The sequence below is a fragment of the Erinaceus europaeus genome, chromosome 4 (genome assembly GCF_950295315.1).
Source record: "Erinaceus europaeus chromosome 4, mEriEur2.1, whole genome shotgun sequence".
NCBI classification, from domain to species: Eukaryota; Metazoa; Chordata; class Mammalia; order Eulipotyphla; family Erinaceidae; genus Erinaceus; species Erinaceus europaeus.
The window spans coordinates 14,283,378-14,300,820 of record NC_080165.1 but is presented as its reverse complement, the minus strand read 5'-3'; the positions used below and the strand labels follow the sequence as shown (position 1 = coordinate 14,300,820).

Below are 17,443 nucleotides of genomic sequence, written 5' to 3'. Positions count from 1 at the left end.
CTTCACTACCTGTGAAGTAACTCCCCTGCAGGTGGGGAGCTGGGGGCTCAAACCAGGATCCTTGCTCCGGTCCTTGTGCTTTGCGCCACGGGCGCTTAACCTGCTGCGCTACCGCCTGACTCCCATACCAGTTTCTTATAGATGGTTGATGTCAGTCGCTTGTTGGATGTGCAAATATCTTCTCTAAGGGGATGTTTTTACTTGTAGTTCTAATATACATTATGTTATTCAGATTGTTTCAACTATATCTATTGAGAGCTCTTGAGTCTTGAGTTGGCTTTTGAGTTGCTCTGGCATTCCTGTCATTGTGATTTGGGCAGGGGATACTTCCTTACTTTCCTAGCTCATCTTGCTTATATAAGGCAGCCCTAGAATCAACCTGCCTCAGACTTAGAATCATCTATTTCTCCCAAGACTCCTGGTTCCTTTTATTTGAAGATGTTGTTAGAAGCCTAGATCTGAATGCTAGATGTACTCACTTCTGAGGCATCTTTGCTTCTAGGATTTCTCAACAGACAGAATAAGGAACTATGTATGTTTATATACTAACCTTTGTACACACATATCTATAAATACTTCTATTGTAATCATTTGCATATTAAGTAACCATGAGTTCACACTAGTTTATTACAGCATGGGTTGTTATAGTCCTTTGCTTATCTGTAACCTCCCAGAATAGTTTATCTGTCTCAAAAAATCTTACTATGCTTCATCCATATGGTCCCTCCTCCAATTGTGCCCATCTTCTGCCAATTACATATCTGTTTATAGTTTCTAAAAATCAATCTTTATGTGTCATCAGGGAATGCCTTATACAGTACTCTGAGTCCATTTTTTCTCACTTTTTATTTAGAGACAGAATAGAGACATGGAATCACTCTCCCCTCTCTTTTTCACTCATGGGACTCTCACATTACTGTTCATGACACCTTCATGTGCCAGGGACTGAAACCAGTGTCTCGTGCATAGTAAAGCATGAGGCAAGTTGTCTTCCAACCCCTGAGAGTCAGTTTTTAACTTAATTTTAAATGTATGATCTAACCCAAAGGAATTCATTTTTTTAAAATTTATTTTATTTATTTATTCCCTTTTGTTGCCCTTGTTGTTTTATTGTTGTAGTTATTATTGTTGTTGTCGTTGTTGGGTAGGACAGAGGGAAATGGAGAGAGGAGGGGAAGACAGAGAGGAGGAGAGAAAGATAGACACCTGCAGACCTGCTCCACCGCCTGTGAAGCGACTCCCCTGCAGGTGGGGAGCCGGGGTTCGAACCGGGATCCTTATGCCGGTCCTTGTGCTTTGCGCCACCTGCACTTAACCCGCTGCGCTACAGCCCGACTCCCCTAGGAATTCATTTTTATAAATTATAAAATGTAGTTTCCTTTAAAGCACATTTCCTTTCTCTTTTTAGATCTATCGAAGCACTTTTAAATCAGAAGAGGCCTCAGTATATTAAAGCCAAAGAGAATACTTCTTACCACTTCAAGAAGTTAGATATGACTAAGAAATCAATGAAGGACAGTGAAAAGCAATGTTCTAAACAAGAAGAAGATATCAAAGCCCTGGAAACAGAGCTGGCTGATTTAGATGGTGCATGGAGAAGTTTTGAAAAGCAAACTGAGGAAGAACTTTTATATAAAGGAAAAGACATTGAACTAGAAGCCAGTCAGGTGAAAAAGTCAATGTAGAGGAGATCTTTGCTCTACTGTTTCAGTTTCCCCTATTAATTAGAACAAAATAGAAATAAATGCATCTTATATTGATACTTTAAGATCTTGTCTTCAGTCTAAATTTAGGGATTTAAACTATTTAGCCTGTATATGAATCTCAATGTAGTCTTTATGGCCTATTTTTCTTTAAAATGATTAGATGGCATTGTAGCATTTATGCATTAAAGTGATAGAAAATATCTTTAAGATGCCATGGTACCATTTTTATAATAAAAGTTAGGTAATTACATTTTATTTTTAAGGCATCATTTTCTCTCATGGGTTTTATGAAAGCTATTAAAAATTATTTGCTGATTTTGATTAGAGAAGAGAGAAACAAAGCATGATCCTGGTATATGCAATAGTGGAACTTGGACCTCCTGCTTGCCGGCCTGGTGCTTTATCCACTGTGCCAACTCCTAGGTCACAGTGGGTGAATCTTTTTTTATTTTAATTTCCACCAGGATTCTTTCTAGGGCTCAGTGCTGACACTATGAATCCACTGCTCCTGGAGGGCATTTTTATTCCTTCTTCCTTTTTAAAAATTCTTTCTAATTTATTAGGGCAGAAAGAAATTGAGGGGGGATGGACACCTGCACACCTGTTTCACCACTCATGAGTGGCCCCACTATAGGTGGGGAGAAGGGGCTGGAACCTGGGTCCTTGCACATGTTAATGTATGTACTTAACCAGGTGCATCACCAACCAACCCCTAGTGAATATTTTTAGTTTTTTTTTTTATTAATAGGGGATATTAGGTGGGAGAAAACCAGAGAATCACTATCACATTTAGTGCCTGGGATTGTGGGACTGAACTCAGGAACTCACTGCCATATCTACTATGCCACCTTCTAGTCCAGAAAAGATGGAGAGAGAGAACCAGAGACTCACTCTGGTACATTAAACTCCAGGAATTGAACTCAACACTTCTTGTAAGCCCAGCACTTTAATCAACTGCACCACTTCCCAGGCCTCATAAAAACTTCTAATTTGGGGGTCAGGCTGTAGCACAGCGGGTTGGTTAAGTGCACATGATGCAAAACTCGAGGACCAGCATAAGGATCCCAGTTCGAGCCCCCAGATTCCCACCTGCAGGGGAGTTGCTTCACAAGCAGTGAGGCAGGTCTGCAGGTGTCTGTCTTTCTCTCCCCCTCTCTGTCTTCCCCTCCTTTCTCCATTTCTCTCTGTCCTATCTGGCAACAACAGCATCAATAACAACAATAATAATAACCACAACAATGATAAAAACAGCAAGGACAACAAAAAAGGAAAATAAATAAAATATTTATAAAAAAGCAAAAAAAACCCTTTTAAGTGACATAATCACTTGACAAGAGGTGACTGTGTATTTGACATGAAATTGTTAAGATAATTGGATGTTAATATCCAATTAAGTATCTGAGTTTAACTATAAAAGTGATAGGTATCCATAAATGTATATATAATTCAGAGTTTTCACTCAGTGAAATTTTTATTATTTATCTCTTTTATTAATTTTATATTATCTTAAATCACACCATATATTCTACAATGATTAAGGTTACATAAATAGGAACACTGTAATTTCCTGTGAGTTGTTCTTACTTCTGAACTGTTCATGAGTTTCAGTGACCTTTTTCTTTCAGGAGTTTCTTACAGAGGACTTAGAGAACTAGTTTTGAATACTTAGTTGATCAACATAGACAGTTTTAAATAAGGAGGTAATTCACTTTATGTTCATATGATTTTACCTAAATATGGCCAATTATAATTTAATTTATATAAAACAATTTTGATGCAGTTATCAAGTAAGGTAATTTCCTTTGTTCACTACTGAGTCAGCAATAATTTAAGTGTTCTTTATACAGATGGAACATTATAAAGAACTTAAGGAGCAAGTTAGAAAGAAAGTGGCTTTAATGAACCAGCAACTAGAAAAGCTACAGTGGGAACAGAAGGCTGATGAAGAAAGACTGGCATTTGAAAAGAGAAGGCATGGAGAAGTGAAGGTATCATATTTTGTGCCATAATGACCTAGAATCATATTGAGTGAGATTTGCTTCATTTCTTCTTTTTAATCATTTCTACTGGGCAGTTAGTGGTTTATAGTGCAGTTGTTGACACTAAATTTTTCATCTCCCTGTGAGAAAGTTCTTTGTGAAACACTCTCATCCACTTCTATATTAAATTTTTAAGATATAAATGGATCTATATCAGAAATCATCGATAAAAATTATATGAATTGTTCTTATGCTGTGTAGTGTCTTTTAGGTGTTCCTTCATGTCTCAGGTATTGACAGTGCTTTCATACATGCATCCAATAAGCCTGTCTCTCTCTGTATGGATAGGGATGAGGAGATGAGTCTCTGTTCCCTATGTACTCTATAGTCCAGAGTGTATATGAAGAAAATAGATAGAGAAGACAAATAAGTATAGAAGAGTTGAATGCAAAGCCATTGGCAACATTTTACCCAGAGAGGAATGTAATGGTTTATATCAGAAGTGACCATCAGCATTAAAACATTTTGCCGTAGAATAAAGGCAGATGTGGTTTCTAGCTGGTCTTATTTTGTTACTGGTCTGTGTAGTATTGTTAAATAACTAAGTTATTTAACTTTACTGTATTTTGAGTTATTTGTACATTGAGAATATGATGTATGTCTACGTCATAGTGATAGTCAAAATGAGAGAGAGAAAACCAAGTGTGATGATACTCCAAGCATCTGCGCCTCTTGTTTTCTGCTTCTTGGTTTTAATGACCTATTATCATAGCCTTGAGTTACATCTGCTAATGCTCCCCAAGTTGTATTTCTAGTCATACCTTCTACCAACATAATGTATCCTGCTGCTTCATCAGCATCTCTTCTGGATGTTGAGTGGACTTCTCAAACTGAAATCTCAAATTGACGCTGTGATTTTTACACCTCAGTGTGCCTCGCACATACTCTTTCCCACCTCAGATGACAGCAATTCAATCTTACTGATAGCCCAGGAAACCTTGGTGTTTACCTTTCTTTCCCCCCTCCCTCTCTCACTCTTTCTTTCTCTATCCTTTTGGTACAGGGGATTGAACCTGAGACTGCACAGCCTCAGACATGAAAGATTTTTGCATAACCATTATACTGTCTCGCTGGACTAATATTTACCTTTAACTCTTTTAAGAGTTATGCTGGTTTCATTTAATATGTAATATTATATATATACCAGAGCAGTGCTCAGCTCTGGCTATGGTGGTGCAAGGAATTTGAACCTGGAACTTAGGAACCTCAGGAGTGAGAGTCTCTTTGCATAACCATTATGCTATCTACCCTAGAATTTTCAAAATATATATTTTTTAAATCCCATCACTGTTCAGTGGAGAAGCAATTACAGACCTTCTTCACAAGTGGTGAAGCAGGTCTGCAGGTGTCTGTCTTTCTCTCCCCCTCTATCTTCCCCTCCTCTCTCCGTTTCTCTCTGTCCTATTCAACAACAACAGCATCAATAAACACAACAGTGTTAAACAATAAGGGAAACGAAAGGGAAAACAAACAAATAAATATAAAAAAAGAAGCCAGACCTTCTACCTTCTGCACCCCATAATGACCCTGGGTCCATGCTCCCAGAGAAATAAAGAATAGGAAAGCTTTCAAGGGAGGGAATGGGATATGAAACTGGTGGTAGGAACTGTGTTGAATTTTACCCCTCTTATCTTATGGTCTTGTCAATATTTTTTATTTTATAAATAAATTTTAAAAATCCCATCACTGGGAGTCAGGTGGTAGCACAGCGGGTTAAGCGCACGTGGCTCAAAGCATAAGGACCGGCGTAAGGATCCTTGTTCGAGCCCTTGGCTCCCCACCTGCAGGGGAATCGCTTCATAAGCGGTGAAGCAGGTTTACAGGTGTCTTCCTCTCCCCCCTCAGTCTTCCCCTCCTCTCTCCATTTCTCTCTGACCTATCCAACAACAATGACATCAATAACAATAAAACAACAAGGAGAATAAAACAAAAGGAAATAAATATTTTTTTAAAAATCCCATTACTTCTTTCCACTTCTATTACTGCCAACTTGGTCCAAGTCATTATTATTTTTATTATTATTTTGCTTGTTTAGAGCCATGTAGTAGATTTCTCTTCTACTCTTAACCTCCTTCACAGTAGTCTAGCACAGCAGTCAAAATGATGCTTTTTAATATCTAGGACATTCACTAAACATGCTCTTTTTTAAGTCCTCCAGTGACTTCCCATTGCATATAAAGTTTGTCAGAGTTCTTAAATTCTCTGCATAAGTCTACCTATTGTGCTTACCCCTTCCACTGCAATTTAACATTCAAATTTCTTCTTTTTCTTTTCTCCTTCTTACGCTCTAACCTAGCTATATTGGCCTCCTGGAATATATCAGATATGTTTCTACCTTAGGGATGGTGCACTGGTTATTTTCTGCCTGGAAGAGATTGTCCTTACTTTTTTTTTTCCATGCAGAAACTCCTTCTGTTCCTGAGGGTCTTTGCACAGATGTTACCTTTATGATAAGGCCTACACTGAGTACCCTATTTAAAATTATAATTTTGAGAGGTTGGGACAAGATGACTGACTGGTAGTCTGTTTTCCTTTGCCTCCATAATAGCAAAACCAAAGCATACATGGGAAAATCCCACATAGAAACAAACTGTACATTAGACATGCTTCTGTAGTAAAGGGCTAAAAGTTAGCATCCAGGTAACAAGGACCCATTTATCAGTGATAAAAGGAAAGCTGCTGTGAGTCACCTTCAGCCACAGTTGATAAAAGATACACAAAATACAGAACTTTAATCAGATGAGCAGAGAACAGGTTAAACTGAAATCCTGGCTCCCTAATCCTACTAGCTTCGTGCCTGTAATTTTTACAACAGTGGGAAATGGGAAGTAAAAGCTGTAAACCATGTGAGAGTTTCAACAGTAACCTTCCCAACTACCAAAACAACTGAGAAACAGCTATTGGAACTTGGCTTTCATAGCAACGACCTTGGGAGCAAAGTTAGGGAGAAGCCCACTGTTTACAGCACAAAGCCTATAAAAATTGGTTCTTCCACCAGCCTATGGTGCACCTATAACCTCAAACTTCTGATCACTGTCCAGGTTGGTACATTCTCAGTTCTACAGCCTCAGCCAAGCATTTGACTGCAAATCCTTGATCACTGCTAAGAACTGCTCAAACACAGACCCCTGGTTCTTGTCCCCATAGAATATATAACATAATAGGAAAACAAATCACCCTCAATGATAAACCAGGACACTAGCCCGAAGAAAACCCCAAGTTCAGCAGAGCTATATGCACTTCCTAAATATTCCAAAGCTATAGGGCAGATAGTATAATGTTTATGCAAAAAGTCTCTCATGCCTGAGGCTCCAAAGTCCCCAGGTTCAATCTTCCATACCACCATTAGCCAGAGCTGAGCAGTACACTGGTTAAAAATTCTTTTTCCAAAGTTGTGGTATTTAAATATACTCATCAAATGAAAAATTCAAAGGAAGAAATTTTGATCAAAGCAGAGAAAGTATGAAAGAAATCCTAACAAGAATCAGCAAAGAATACAGTAACTGATTACATACATATGAAAGATAGAAGCCAGTGGTCGAAGTGGTAAGCTGGAAGATATGGTAGAGGAAGCCATCAAAAATAATTAAAACAAATGAAGATAATAGAAAGTTATGGAGCAACACCAAGAAAACAATGTTTGCATCATTGGATTGCCAGATGGAAAAGAGAAAAGAAGGAAATAGAATTATTTGAAGTATTACTAGTTGAGAATTTCTCCAAATGAAGGAAGGAGGCAGACAGACACTATGATCTAGGAAACTCAAAGAGTTCCAAACAAAATCAACCCAAATAGGCACACTACAAAACACATTATACTTAAAATAGAAAGAAAAAGAAAAGAAAAACATACAGCCTGAGAGGTTATACAGTAGCTAAAACACCAAACTGACAGGCATGAGATCCCAACACATGCCAGAGTGAGACCCTGGTTTTCCTTTATCTCTCATTAATAAATCAACCAACCTTGGGGTCAGGTGGTATCACATGCAGTAGAGCACACGTTACCTTGGGTAAGGACCAGGGCTCAAGCCCCTTGCTCCCACCTACAGGAGGGAAGATTCGTGCTCAGTGGAGCGCTATTGCAGGTGTTTCTCTGTGTCTCACCCTTGTCAAAAAGACCACCAGGAGCAGTAGAGTTGTTGTGCCAGCACAGAGCTCCAGCAATACCCCTTTTGGTGAGAATCCTAAAAGCAACTGGAGAAAAGTAAAGAGTTATCTGTTAGGAAACTCCCATGACTCTCATCTAACTTCTCAACAGAAACTCAAAAGTGTGGAAAGGACTGGCATGATATATTTATAAAGGTTCTAGTGGAAAAACCCTTCAATGAACCATGAGTACTATATCCAGCTAAATTACCAATCAGGTTTGAGTAAGGGATGAAGAGCTTTTCAGACAAACAACAGTCAAAGGAATTCAGTATTATCAAGCCAGCCTTATAGTAAACACTAAGGGGTTTATATAAAAGAGTAAGACTGAATAATCTCACTTATGTGAGTTATATAGAGAAACAAAGCAAGGTAATAAACAAAGTCAAAGGAAAACAGATCTTTAATTGCAAACTGCCAAACTGAAGTTGAGGTTATCAGAAGGTTAGTGGGCTACAAGGGATATGGGTAGTTTAGTGGTAGATGGGTTGGCAGTGTACTCTGAAGGGATATAAAATTGTACTTTTTTATCGCTTCTTGGCCTTTTGGCTAAGATCAAGTGTAGTATCTGTTCTTATCAGTTTAATATCTATTACGCCCTCTATCCGAGGACAATATATTAAATAGATTTTTAGAATTAGGAGATGGGATGGGGGCTTGCTCCATCCACTCCACGCATCGACCTGGTATTGCAGTACTTCCAGGAACAGTGCATCAAAAATAAATAATAAATAATAATAAATAATAAATAAATAAATAATAATAATAAATTAAATAAATAAAATTGTACTTGTAGAACATGTAGCCTTGTAAGGCAGTGTTACCACAAAAACAAACTATTAAAAAGTAGTTTTAAGAAACCATTTAAGGAGTTGGCAAAATAGCTCATTGGGTAGTGTACTGATCTGCCATGCCTACAACCCAGGCTTGAACCAGGCCCCCACCGCATTGAAGGAAGCTTTGGTGCTCCCATGTGAAACTGGGACTTGAACCTAGGCCCTCATGTATGACATGTGTGTTCTGCTAGGCAAAGGATCTCCTAGCCCCCATGTGTAGAATTCTGATGTGAGGCAGTAAGACTTTAATATGGGAATCATAATTTCTGAATCTGAATTCCTTCAGAAAAGGATCTGCATCTTGCTCATTTTTATGACTGTAGCATTTAGCATTGTAGCTATTTATGTTCAGTGAATTTGCCTGATAAATGAGTAAAATGAGCCCACTGTGTTCATATAATAAATCCTTCCACTTGAAAACTGGTGTTTCTTTTTCTGGGTGTTCCATATTGAAGTAGAAATGTGTTTTACTTTTGCTTTGGACACTCTTGTTTTTAAATATTATAGAATCACAAGTAAAGGAATAAAACATTAATTTTACTATACTACACAGGGTGAAATAGGGATAGGGTAAAGACATGAGACCAATGGAAAACTACCATGGTACTTGATTTAGTGATAACATGAGTGGAGCAAGACTGAGTGAGTTCTTCTTCCTACAAGGCTTTTGTTGCCTGCAAAGTTCTGTACTATTACAACACTAAGCAGCTCTACTGATATTAGGTACTTGTTTCTCATCAGACCTTAGTCCTGGTAGGCAGGGACTGAACTAATTATTTTTATTTTTATTTATTTTTAAAGATTTTATTTATTAATGAGAAAGATAGGGAGAGAGAGAGAGAAAGAACCAGACATCACTCTGGTACATGTGCTGTGGGGAACTGAACTCAGGACCTCATGCTTGAGAGTCTAGTGCCTTAGCCACTGTGCCACCTCCCAGACCACCTAATTATTTTTATATCTTGCCTAGCATGTGATTGTTGCCAGTGAAGAAATAGTGTATGAATTCATTTGAGGGGGAAGTCAGAACTGTATATAGGTATTTGAAATTCTGATAAGAGTTTGAAGTTTTTACAATAAATAGCAACCAGGATTTGACCTGATTCTTACACTAGGGTTCATAAAGCCTTATACTACACTGCTTTTTTCCAGATTAAAATGTAATTTTGATTACTTTTATATTGTCATATTTTATGTTTTTTAACAGTTTACAATATAATAAGTTTAGATTTATAGTGAAAATAATTGCATTGGTTCAGAATAACTGTAATTGAATTCAGGTTTAATTTCCTACTTTAGGAAAATCTGAAACAAATAAAAGAACAAATAGAAGATCATAAAAAGAGAATAGAGAAGTTGGAGGAGTATACAGAATCATGCATGTAGGTATAGTTGTAAAAATAGTCTTCAGATTTCTTATATATCTTTAGGGTCTTTTATAGTTCTGGTGTGTTCAGTAAATGAATGTTCCTACTGTAGCATAATGTTCTTATTCTCTGTTGTTGGTTTTTGCTTTTGTTTTTTTTCATTTCAGTGTAGATAGTTAAAAATTATACCGAGGGTGGTCTGGGAGGTGGTTCTGTGGATAAAGCATTAGTCTGGACTCTCAAGCATAAGGTACCGAGTTCAACCTCTGGCAGCACACGTACCAGGTTCTTTCTCTTTCTCTCCTCCTATCTTGTTCATGAATAAATGAATAAAATCTTTTTTAAAAATTATACCGAGGACCAGGTGATGGCAAGATTGGTTGAGGACCCAGGTTCAAGCCCCGGGCCCCTACCTATAGGGGGAAGCTTTATTTATAATTGGTGAAGCAGTGCTAATGGGTGTCTCTCTCTTCCTAGCTTCCCCTTCAACCTTAGTGTCTCTCTGTCTCTGTCCAATGGATGAATAACTAAGTAAAATATCTAAAATTATACCTCATCATGTAATAAATACATTTTGAAAATTGAACATTTACCAGTTGTGAAAATTAAAGACTCTTGACATTAATATTTAGTAATAAAATTTATGTCATGAGAACTATGTAATTTAAACATTCGACCACTATTATTAAGTTCATGATAATTACTTTTATTATAGAGAACTAATGTTTTCTTTTTCACTATTCAGAAATATATATTATTTGAACTAACAGAGAATGACCAAAAGCTTTTCTGCCCATGTTTAATGTTGTTTATTTTGTGTATTTTTAATCATTTAATATTAAAATGAGTTCTCTTTTCTCCTGAAATGCCAGATGAGACCATATATTGTGTATTGCAATCCCTAAAGCTTGCTTTTACTTTTTACTATTTAATATTGTTGTTGGTGTTGATGGTGGTGCTGTTATTTAGGGATTGTTTGAAAGAGAAAAAACAGCAAGAGGAAACCCTAGTGGATGAAATTAAGAAAACAAAATCAAGAATGTCTGAAGTTAATGAAGAGTTGAACCTTCTTAGAAGTGAATTGCAGAATGCTGGGATTGATCATCACGAGGGCAAACGTCAGCAAAAGAGAGCAGAGGTTCTGGAAAACCTTAAAAGACTTTACCCAGACTCAGTGGTAATTAGAAATTAATGTTTACTTATAAAAGGGCTAATATTTTATATGAGATTTAAAATTTTACCATTACTAAGAAGTAAGATTACCTTTGAAATATTTTATGTTTTATGTTTGATCATTTTATCTTTACTTAAAGCATGAAAATAAGAGTAAAATGCAAATAGCTGCCAGTAGTATCTATAGATAAGTAGTATACTATGTAAGTATACTGTAGATAAGTAGTATACTATGTAAGTATACTATAGATAAGTAGTTATTTGGGAGAAATAGTCCATGAACTCATTACCCAGAAAATCCAAGCTGTGGTCAGTATTCCCAAAGTCCCTGGGTGCCATGGAGAAGTTGGAGTCTCAAGACTCACAGCTTTAAACTTCATGTTTTTTGTAGTATTAAAATATTTAAGTATCTTTTAGTAGATATCATGGACATACCAATGGATTTTTACTTTCTTTATATGACTGCATCCAGGGTTGCTAGTGCATTTTATTAACAGAAATGCAAACTAAAAAAATAGAAGCAAACAAATTGTCTCTAAATCTTGATGAGAACTGTGGTGGTTATGGTGGTTATGGTTGGGGAGGTGAGGGCATAGAACTTTGGTGGTGGGTGTGGTGTTAACTATACTCTAATCTGAGAATCTTGTAAACCATAGAGAGCTATCAGGGGAGGGGATGGTGGTGGGAATTGTGTGGAGTATACTGTATACCCTCTTATCCTGTGTTTTTTTTTTAAATATTTATTTACTTATTTTTCCTTTTGTTGCCCTTGTTTTTTTATTGTTGTTATTGATGTCATTGTTAGGAAGGACAGAGAGAAATGGAGAGAGGAGGGAAAGAGTGTACCTTGAACTTCTTTTTTTTTAAGTTTTTTTTTTTAAATATTTTATTTATTAATGAGAAAGGAGGAGGAGAGAGAAAGAACCAGACATCACTCTGGTACATGTGCTGCCGGGGATCGAACTCAGGACCTCATGCTTGAGAGTCCGATGCTTTATCCACTGCGCCACCTCCCGGACCACAGAAGTAAAAATTCTGAGGCGCAGTCACTGCTCTGGGCAGGCTTCTTTTACTTTATTTTTCAACTGAGAAAAACAGAGAAACAAAACAAGAGAGAAGTAGACACCATAGCACTGCCCTGCGGCTGGTAAAAAGCTTTGCTTGTGCTGAGTGGTTCTTCCATATGGTTCTGGGGCCTTGAATCCAGGTCACTCTGGTACATGTGCTGCCAGGGATCGAACTCAGGACCACATGCTCTAGAGTCCGATGCCTTATCCACTGCGCCACCTCCCGGGCCACAGAAGTAAAAATTCTGAGGCGCCTTAAGTTTATTTTTGCTTGTTTGTGTGGTTCTGGGGAACAAAACCAGAGTTTCATGCATACAAGGCATAGCTACTGCTTACCCACCTGATCAAACCTACCTGCTAAAATTAGAGCTCAATTTAAAGTCCTCTCCCTAAAATGGTATTGGTCCCAAGATGGATAAACTTTGATATATTAATAATAATTTTTACAAGCTCAGGTGGTCTAGTGGGGTGGATAAAGTACTGAACTTAACAAGCTTAAGGTCTGAGTTCCGTTCCTAGCATTGCATGTGCTAGCGTAATGTCCCCAACCACCAGGGGCTGGGAGATAGCTCACCAGGTAGGGCATGCACATTAGCAAGCTCCAGAACCCTACCACCGTGCTTCAGAGCTCAGCAAGAATAACAGTTGTTTGTGGGCAGCCTGGTCACGTTATATACTCAGAGAATCTACTCTGTCCCCTGCGTGTGCCTGTTGATTATTTCAGGCTTTCTTCCCTATTACACTTAAAGCTCTGTGAGATCTATTCTGTTTAGTGACATTTACTTTGTTTTTTTTTTTTAAATGCATATATACTTATTTTTTATTCAGTTTTTTAACCAGAGCATTGTTCAGTTCTGGCTGATGGTGGTGCAGGGGATTGAACTTGGGACTTCAGAGCCTCAGGCATGAAAGTCTCTTTGTATAACCATTATGCTATCTACCCCTGCCCGACATTTACCCTATTTAAGCTCAGTACTTGCCTGTAGTAGGTATTCATATGTTCTATTTAATAAAAAGAATGGGTAGGTAACATTACTGTAACTTTATAGAAATATCTTGATAGGACTAGTCTGTGTATCTATATTTGTGTGAGAGCAAATATGATCTAGCACCCACAGGTTTCTACTCATTTTGTTTCTCACTCTCATATGGTACCAAGGATTTAACCTAAGGCCTCAGTTCATACAAGGTGGGCACTCTACTACTGAGCCACCTATCTGGTCCCCTCATTACTCTTACTAGATGAAGTGTGATACACTTAGGTGGACAACATATAATTAAAGTGAGAGACATTTGAATGTGCTTTGTTAGGTTGTGTTTATAATTTTTTTTAAAAAAAATAGGTTTTGATGTCGCTTCTTTGTTACAATTAGAATGGAATGAATTGGGAGTCGGGTGGTAGCGCAGCGGATTAAGTGCATGTGGCACAAAGTGCAAGGACCGGCATAAGGATTCTGGTTCAAGTCCCTGGCTCCCTGCCTGCAGGGGAATCGCTTCACAAACGGTGAAGCAGGTCTTCAGGTGTCTGTCTTTCTCTCCCCCTCTCTGTCGTCCCGTCCTGTCTCCATTTCTCTCTGTCCTATCCAACAACGACAACAACAACAATAACTACAGCAATAAAACAACAAGGGCAACAAAAGGGAATAAATAAATAAAATTAAATTAAAAAGACATCTCAAATTAAAAAAAAAAAAAAAAAGAAGAAGAATGGAATGAATTCTGTCTTCCGTACTAATGTATTTTCTTTTCTCTCCTTTTTTGAACCATGCCAAGTTTGGACGGCTGCTTGACCTGTGTCATCCGATCCATAAGAAATACCAGCTGGCTGTTACTAAACTTTTTGGCCGGTACATGGTTGCCATTGTTGTATCTTCTGAAAAGGTAGCAAGAGATTGCATTCGACTTCTGAAGGAAGAAAGAGCTGAACCTGAAACATTTCTGGCTCTGGATTACCTTGATGTAAGACATTTGTAATGTTTAGTATTTAGCTATGCTAGTCACTTGCCTTTAAAGTATACCTTTAGTGCCTAAAAAATGGAGGCCAGGAGAAAGAAGAACTAGGAAGAGATTGTTTTTCTTTTACAAAAATAACATCATACTTGCTCCTTTTCAGTAATACATTGAACTGTTTTTATCTATTTATAGGTCCAACTTAAAAATCATGTCAGAGAAGGTCTGAAGGCTTTCCTGATCACTTAACCCTAGAATGATATATATTTTAAATTTTTAAATCTTTATTTTGAATAGAGACGGAGAAATTGTGAGAGGGGGGAATAGTGTGGGAGAGAGACAAAGAGACACCTGCTGACCTGCTTCACCACTTGTGAAGCTTTCCCCCTGCAGGTGGGGACCAGGGCCTTGAACCCAGATCCTTGCATGCACTTAATGTGTGCACTTAACCAGGTACGCCACTGTCTGCCCCCCCCAAAATGATATTTTGAATTACGTAATGTGCCACTCTTTTTTGCCATGTGTCTATATGAGTGTTGACTCCCGGTAGATTTTATGATTTTGAGAGTATAGAGAACTTGTCATGAGTTGCTTAGCTCCAACTAGTCACTGACAGAATCGAACCTGAAAATGGTATCTTCTGGGGTTTGGTGAAGTTGTATGTGTGTTTTTAATCTTACATGAACCTCTGACCTGGAAGGTGGCTCCATGGATAAAGTGTTATACTCTCAAGCATTTAGTCCCAAGTTCGGTCCTTGGCACTGTATGTGCTCTTTCTCCACCCCCCCACCATTTCTCCCATAAATAATAAATAGACTTTTAAAATATTAGTACATGAGCCACTAGTGGCATGTAATTCATAAAGTTCTTGTCAAGTTTTTATTGGTTGTAAGTGCATGCTATCAATTTGTACTGTCACGTTTATATGTGTGTGTTTTGTGAGAAAATGTATTGAGCATTGGGTTTTTATTTTACTGTATCTAACATACATTTGTAAACCTTCTAGATCAAGCCAATCAATGAAAGATTGAGGGAGATTAAAGGCTGTAAAATGATGATTGATGTCATAAAGACTCAGTTCCCTCAGCTGAAGAAAGTAATTCAGTTTGTGTGTGGAAATGGCCTTGTTTGTGAGACTGTGGAAGAAGCAAGGCATGTCGCATTCAATGGACCCGAAAGGAGGAAAGTAAGAGACTTAGACCACACTCTCGGGTGAACTGAAGCTGTGTTTGCAAGGCCGACAGAGAGTACAAGCACGGGCAGTGCTACAGACTGTCACATGCTCACTTTATAAGTAGAAACAGCACAGAGCCCAGGTTTGGGTGTTGGTAGTTTTTTGTTTGTTTGCTTGTTTTTAAGATTCATAATTTCACATGAGGCAAAGAGAAGAGAGAGAGAGGTTGAGAGACAGAGCTAAAGCACCACTTCAATATACATGATGCTGGGGACTGAACCAGGAACCCTAGGCATGGAAGTCAGATGCTCTGGCTTTGATAGATTTTTTTTCAGCTAAGAATACAAATGAGTGACTATTTTAGCATTTCCCACTATTAGAATTTATATTTTTAAGTTAGATTTAATGTAATAATAGCTGAAAGTCATTAATTTTTTAAATTTTATGTGGGATAAATATCCTTGCTGAATCTTGAAATATATATATATATGTTTCTGAATACCAGCAAAGATTTTTAGATGCATACTTTGTACCCCAGGATAATTCTTTTTCAGAATTTATTTATAATTTTTATTATCTCTATTTATTTATTGGATAGAGACAGCCAGAAATTGAGGAGGAAGGGGGTGATAGGGATAGAAACAGAGAGATAGATACCTGCAACACTGCTTCACCACTTGTGACACTTTCCCCCTGCAGGTGGGGCCCAGGGGCTCAAACCTGAGTCCTTGTGCATTGTAACATGTTTGCTCAACCAAGTGTGCCACCGCCCAGCCCCCAGGTTAATTCTTCAATAGATTAATGAAAAATACTTGGTTTTCAGAAAAGTCATGATGCCTTTTTGGATAGGGAGACAGAAAAAATACATTATGAGTTTTCTGACAACCCAGTACTAACTGGCCCTCTTATAAATTCAAGGTTTGACATACTTGAAGTTACAAAGAGCAGAATTGGGAGCCTGTTTAAGTGCTCACATTACAGTGTATAAGGGCCTGGATTCAAGCCCCTGGGACCCCACTTACAGGAGGAAAGCCTCATGAGTGGTGAAGGTGTCTCTCTGTCTCTCTCCCTCTCTATCTCCCCCTCCCCTCTCAAATTCTCTCTGTCTCTATCCAATAGTAAAAAAATAAAATAAAAAGAGCACAATTGAAATGAGGTTACCAAATACTAATCTCTCAGGATATAAGTTTTACTTTTAAAATGTTTGTAGTCTCAGTCTACCAGTTTATATTTGCTTAAGCAATGTTCACTTGTTCCAGTTACCCAATGTAGTTTGATAACGTGCATTTGTGATACAGTGCAACATGGCATAAGCTATGCAATCAGATCAGTAATGCTACCTAGTAATCAATTATATTACTTGAGACAGGTTTTTTAAACCTCTAATTTTAGTTTTCTTACCTAAAAGCCTTTTATAGAGTGTAAGGATTAAATTAAGTAATAACATGCACTATGCTATTACAGTACCTACTAAGTAGCTCTCAAAAAGTATTTATTCAGTTTTTAAAGATTCTGTTTATTTATTCATGAGAAAGATAGGAGAGAGAGAAAGAACCAGACATCACTCTGGTACATGTGCTACTGGGGATTGAACTCGGGACCTCATGCTTGAGAGTCTAGTGCTTTATCCACTGCACCACCTCCTGGACCACAAAAAGTGTTTATTTTTATTTGTTGTTCAATTAACATATTTGATTTAGAATGTCCATAATTGCACAGTGCAAAAAAAAAACCAGGCTATTCTAGTGAAAGATAGAAATTTCTAGTGCTGGAGGCATGGTGGTGGCACACCTGGTAAATGGCACATGTTACCATGTGGAAGGATCTGGGCTCAAGCCTCCAGTCCCTACTTGCAGAGAGGAAACTTCATGAATGGTGAAGCAGTGCTGCAGGTGTCATCTTTCTCTCTCCCTCTCCCTTCTCTCACAATTTCTCTCTGTCTCTATCCAAAATGAGTAAATGAATAAATTTTAAAAAGATAC

At 37.8% G+C, this 17,443-nt stretch overlaps 1 protein-coding gene and 1 non-coding gene across 2 annotated transcripts in view; both read left to right on the top strand.

The window, feature by feature from the left end:
* The window catches only part of SMC1B (structural maintenance of chromosomes 1B), a 69,809-nt gene that overhangs the window by 15,799 nt on the left and 36,567 nt on the right, over window positions 1-17,443 (top strand). Inside the window, exons 6-11 of the mRNA XM_060188760.1 lie at window positions 1,409-1,667; window positions 3,554-3,694; window positions 10,030-10,112; window positions 11,067-11,274; window positions 14,111-14,296; window positions 15,294-15,473. Coding sequence (XP_060044743.1) covers window positions 1,409-1,667; window positions 3,554-3,694; window positions 10,030-10,112; window positions 11,067-11,274; window positions 14,111-14,296; window positions 15,294-15,473 — 1,057 coding nt within the window. The remainder of the gene's footprint in view (window positions 1-1,408; window positions 1,668-3,553; window positions 3,695-10,029; window positions 10,113-11,066; window positions 11,275-14,110; window positions 14,297-15,293; window positions 15,474-17,443) is intronic.
* On the top strand, window positions 8,424-8,614 carry LOC132538363 (U2 spliceosomal RNA). The gene has a single exon (XR_009549757.1). It is a non-coding gene; the product is annotated as a U2 spliceosomal RNA (small nuclear RNA).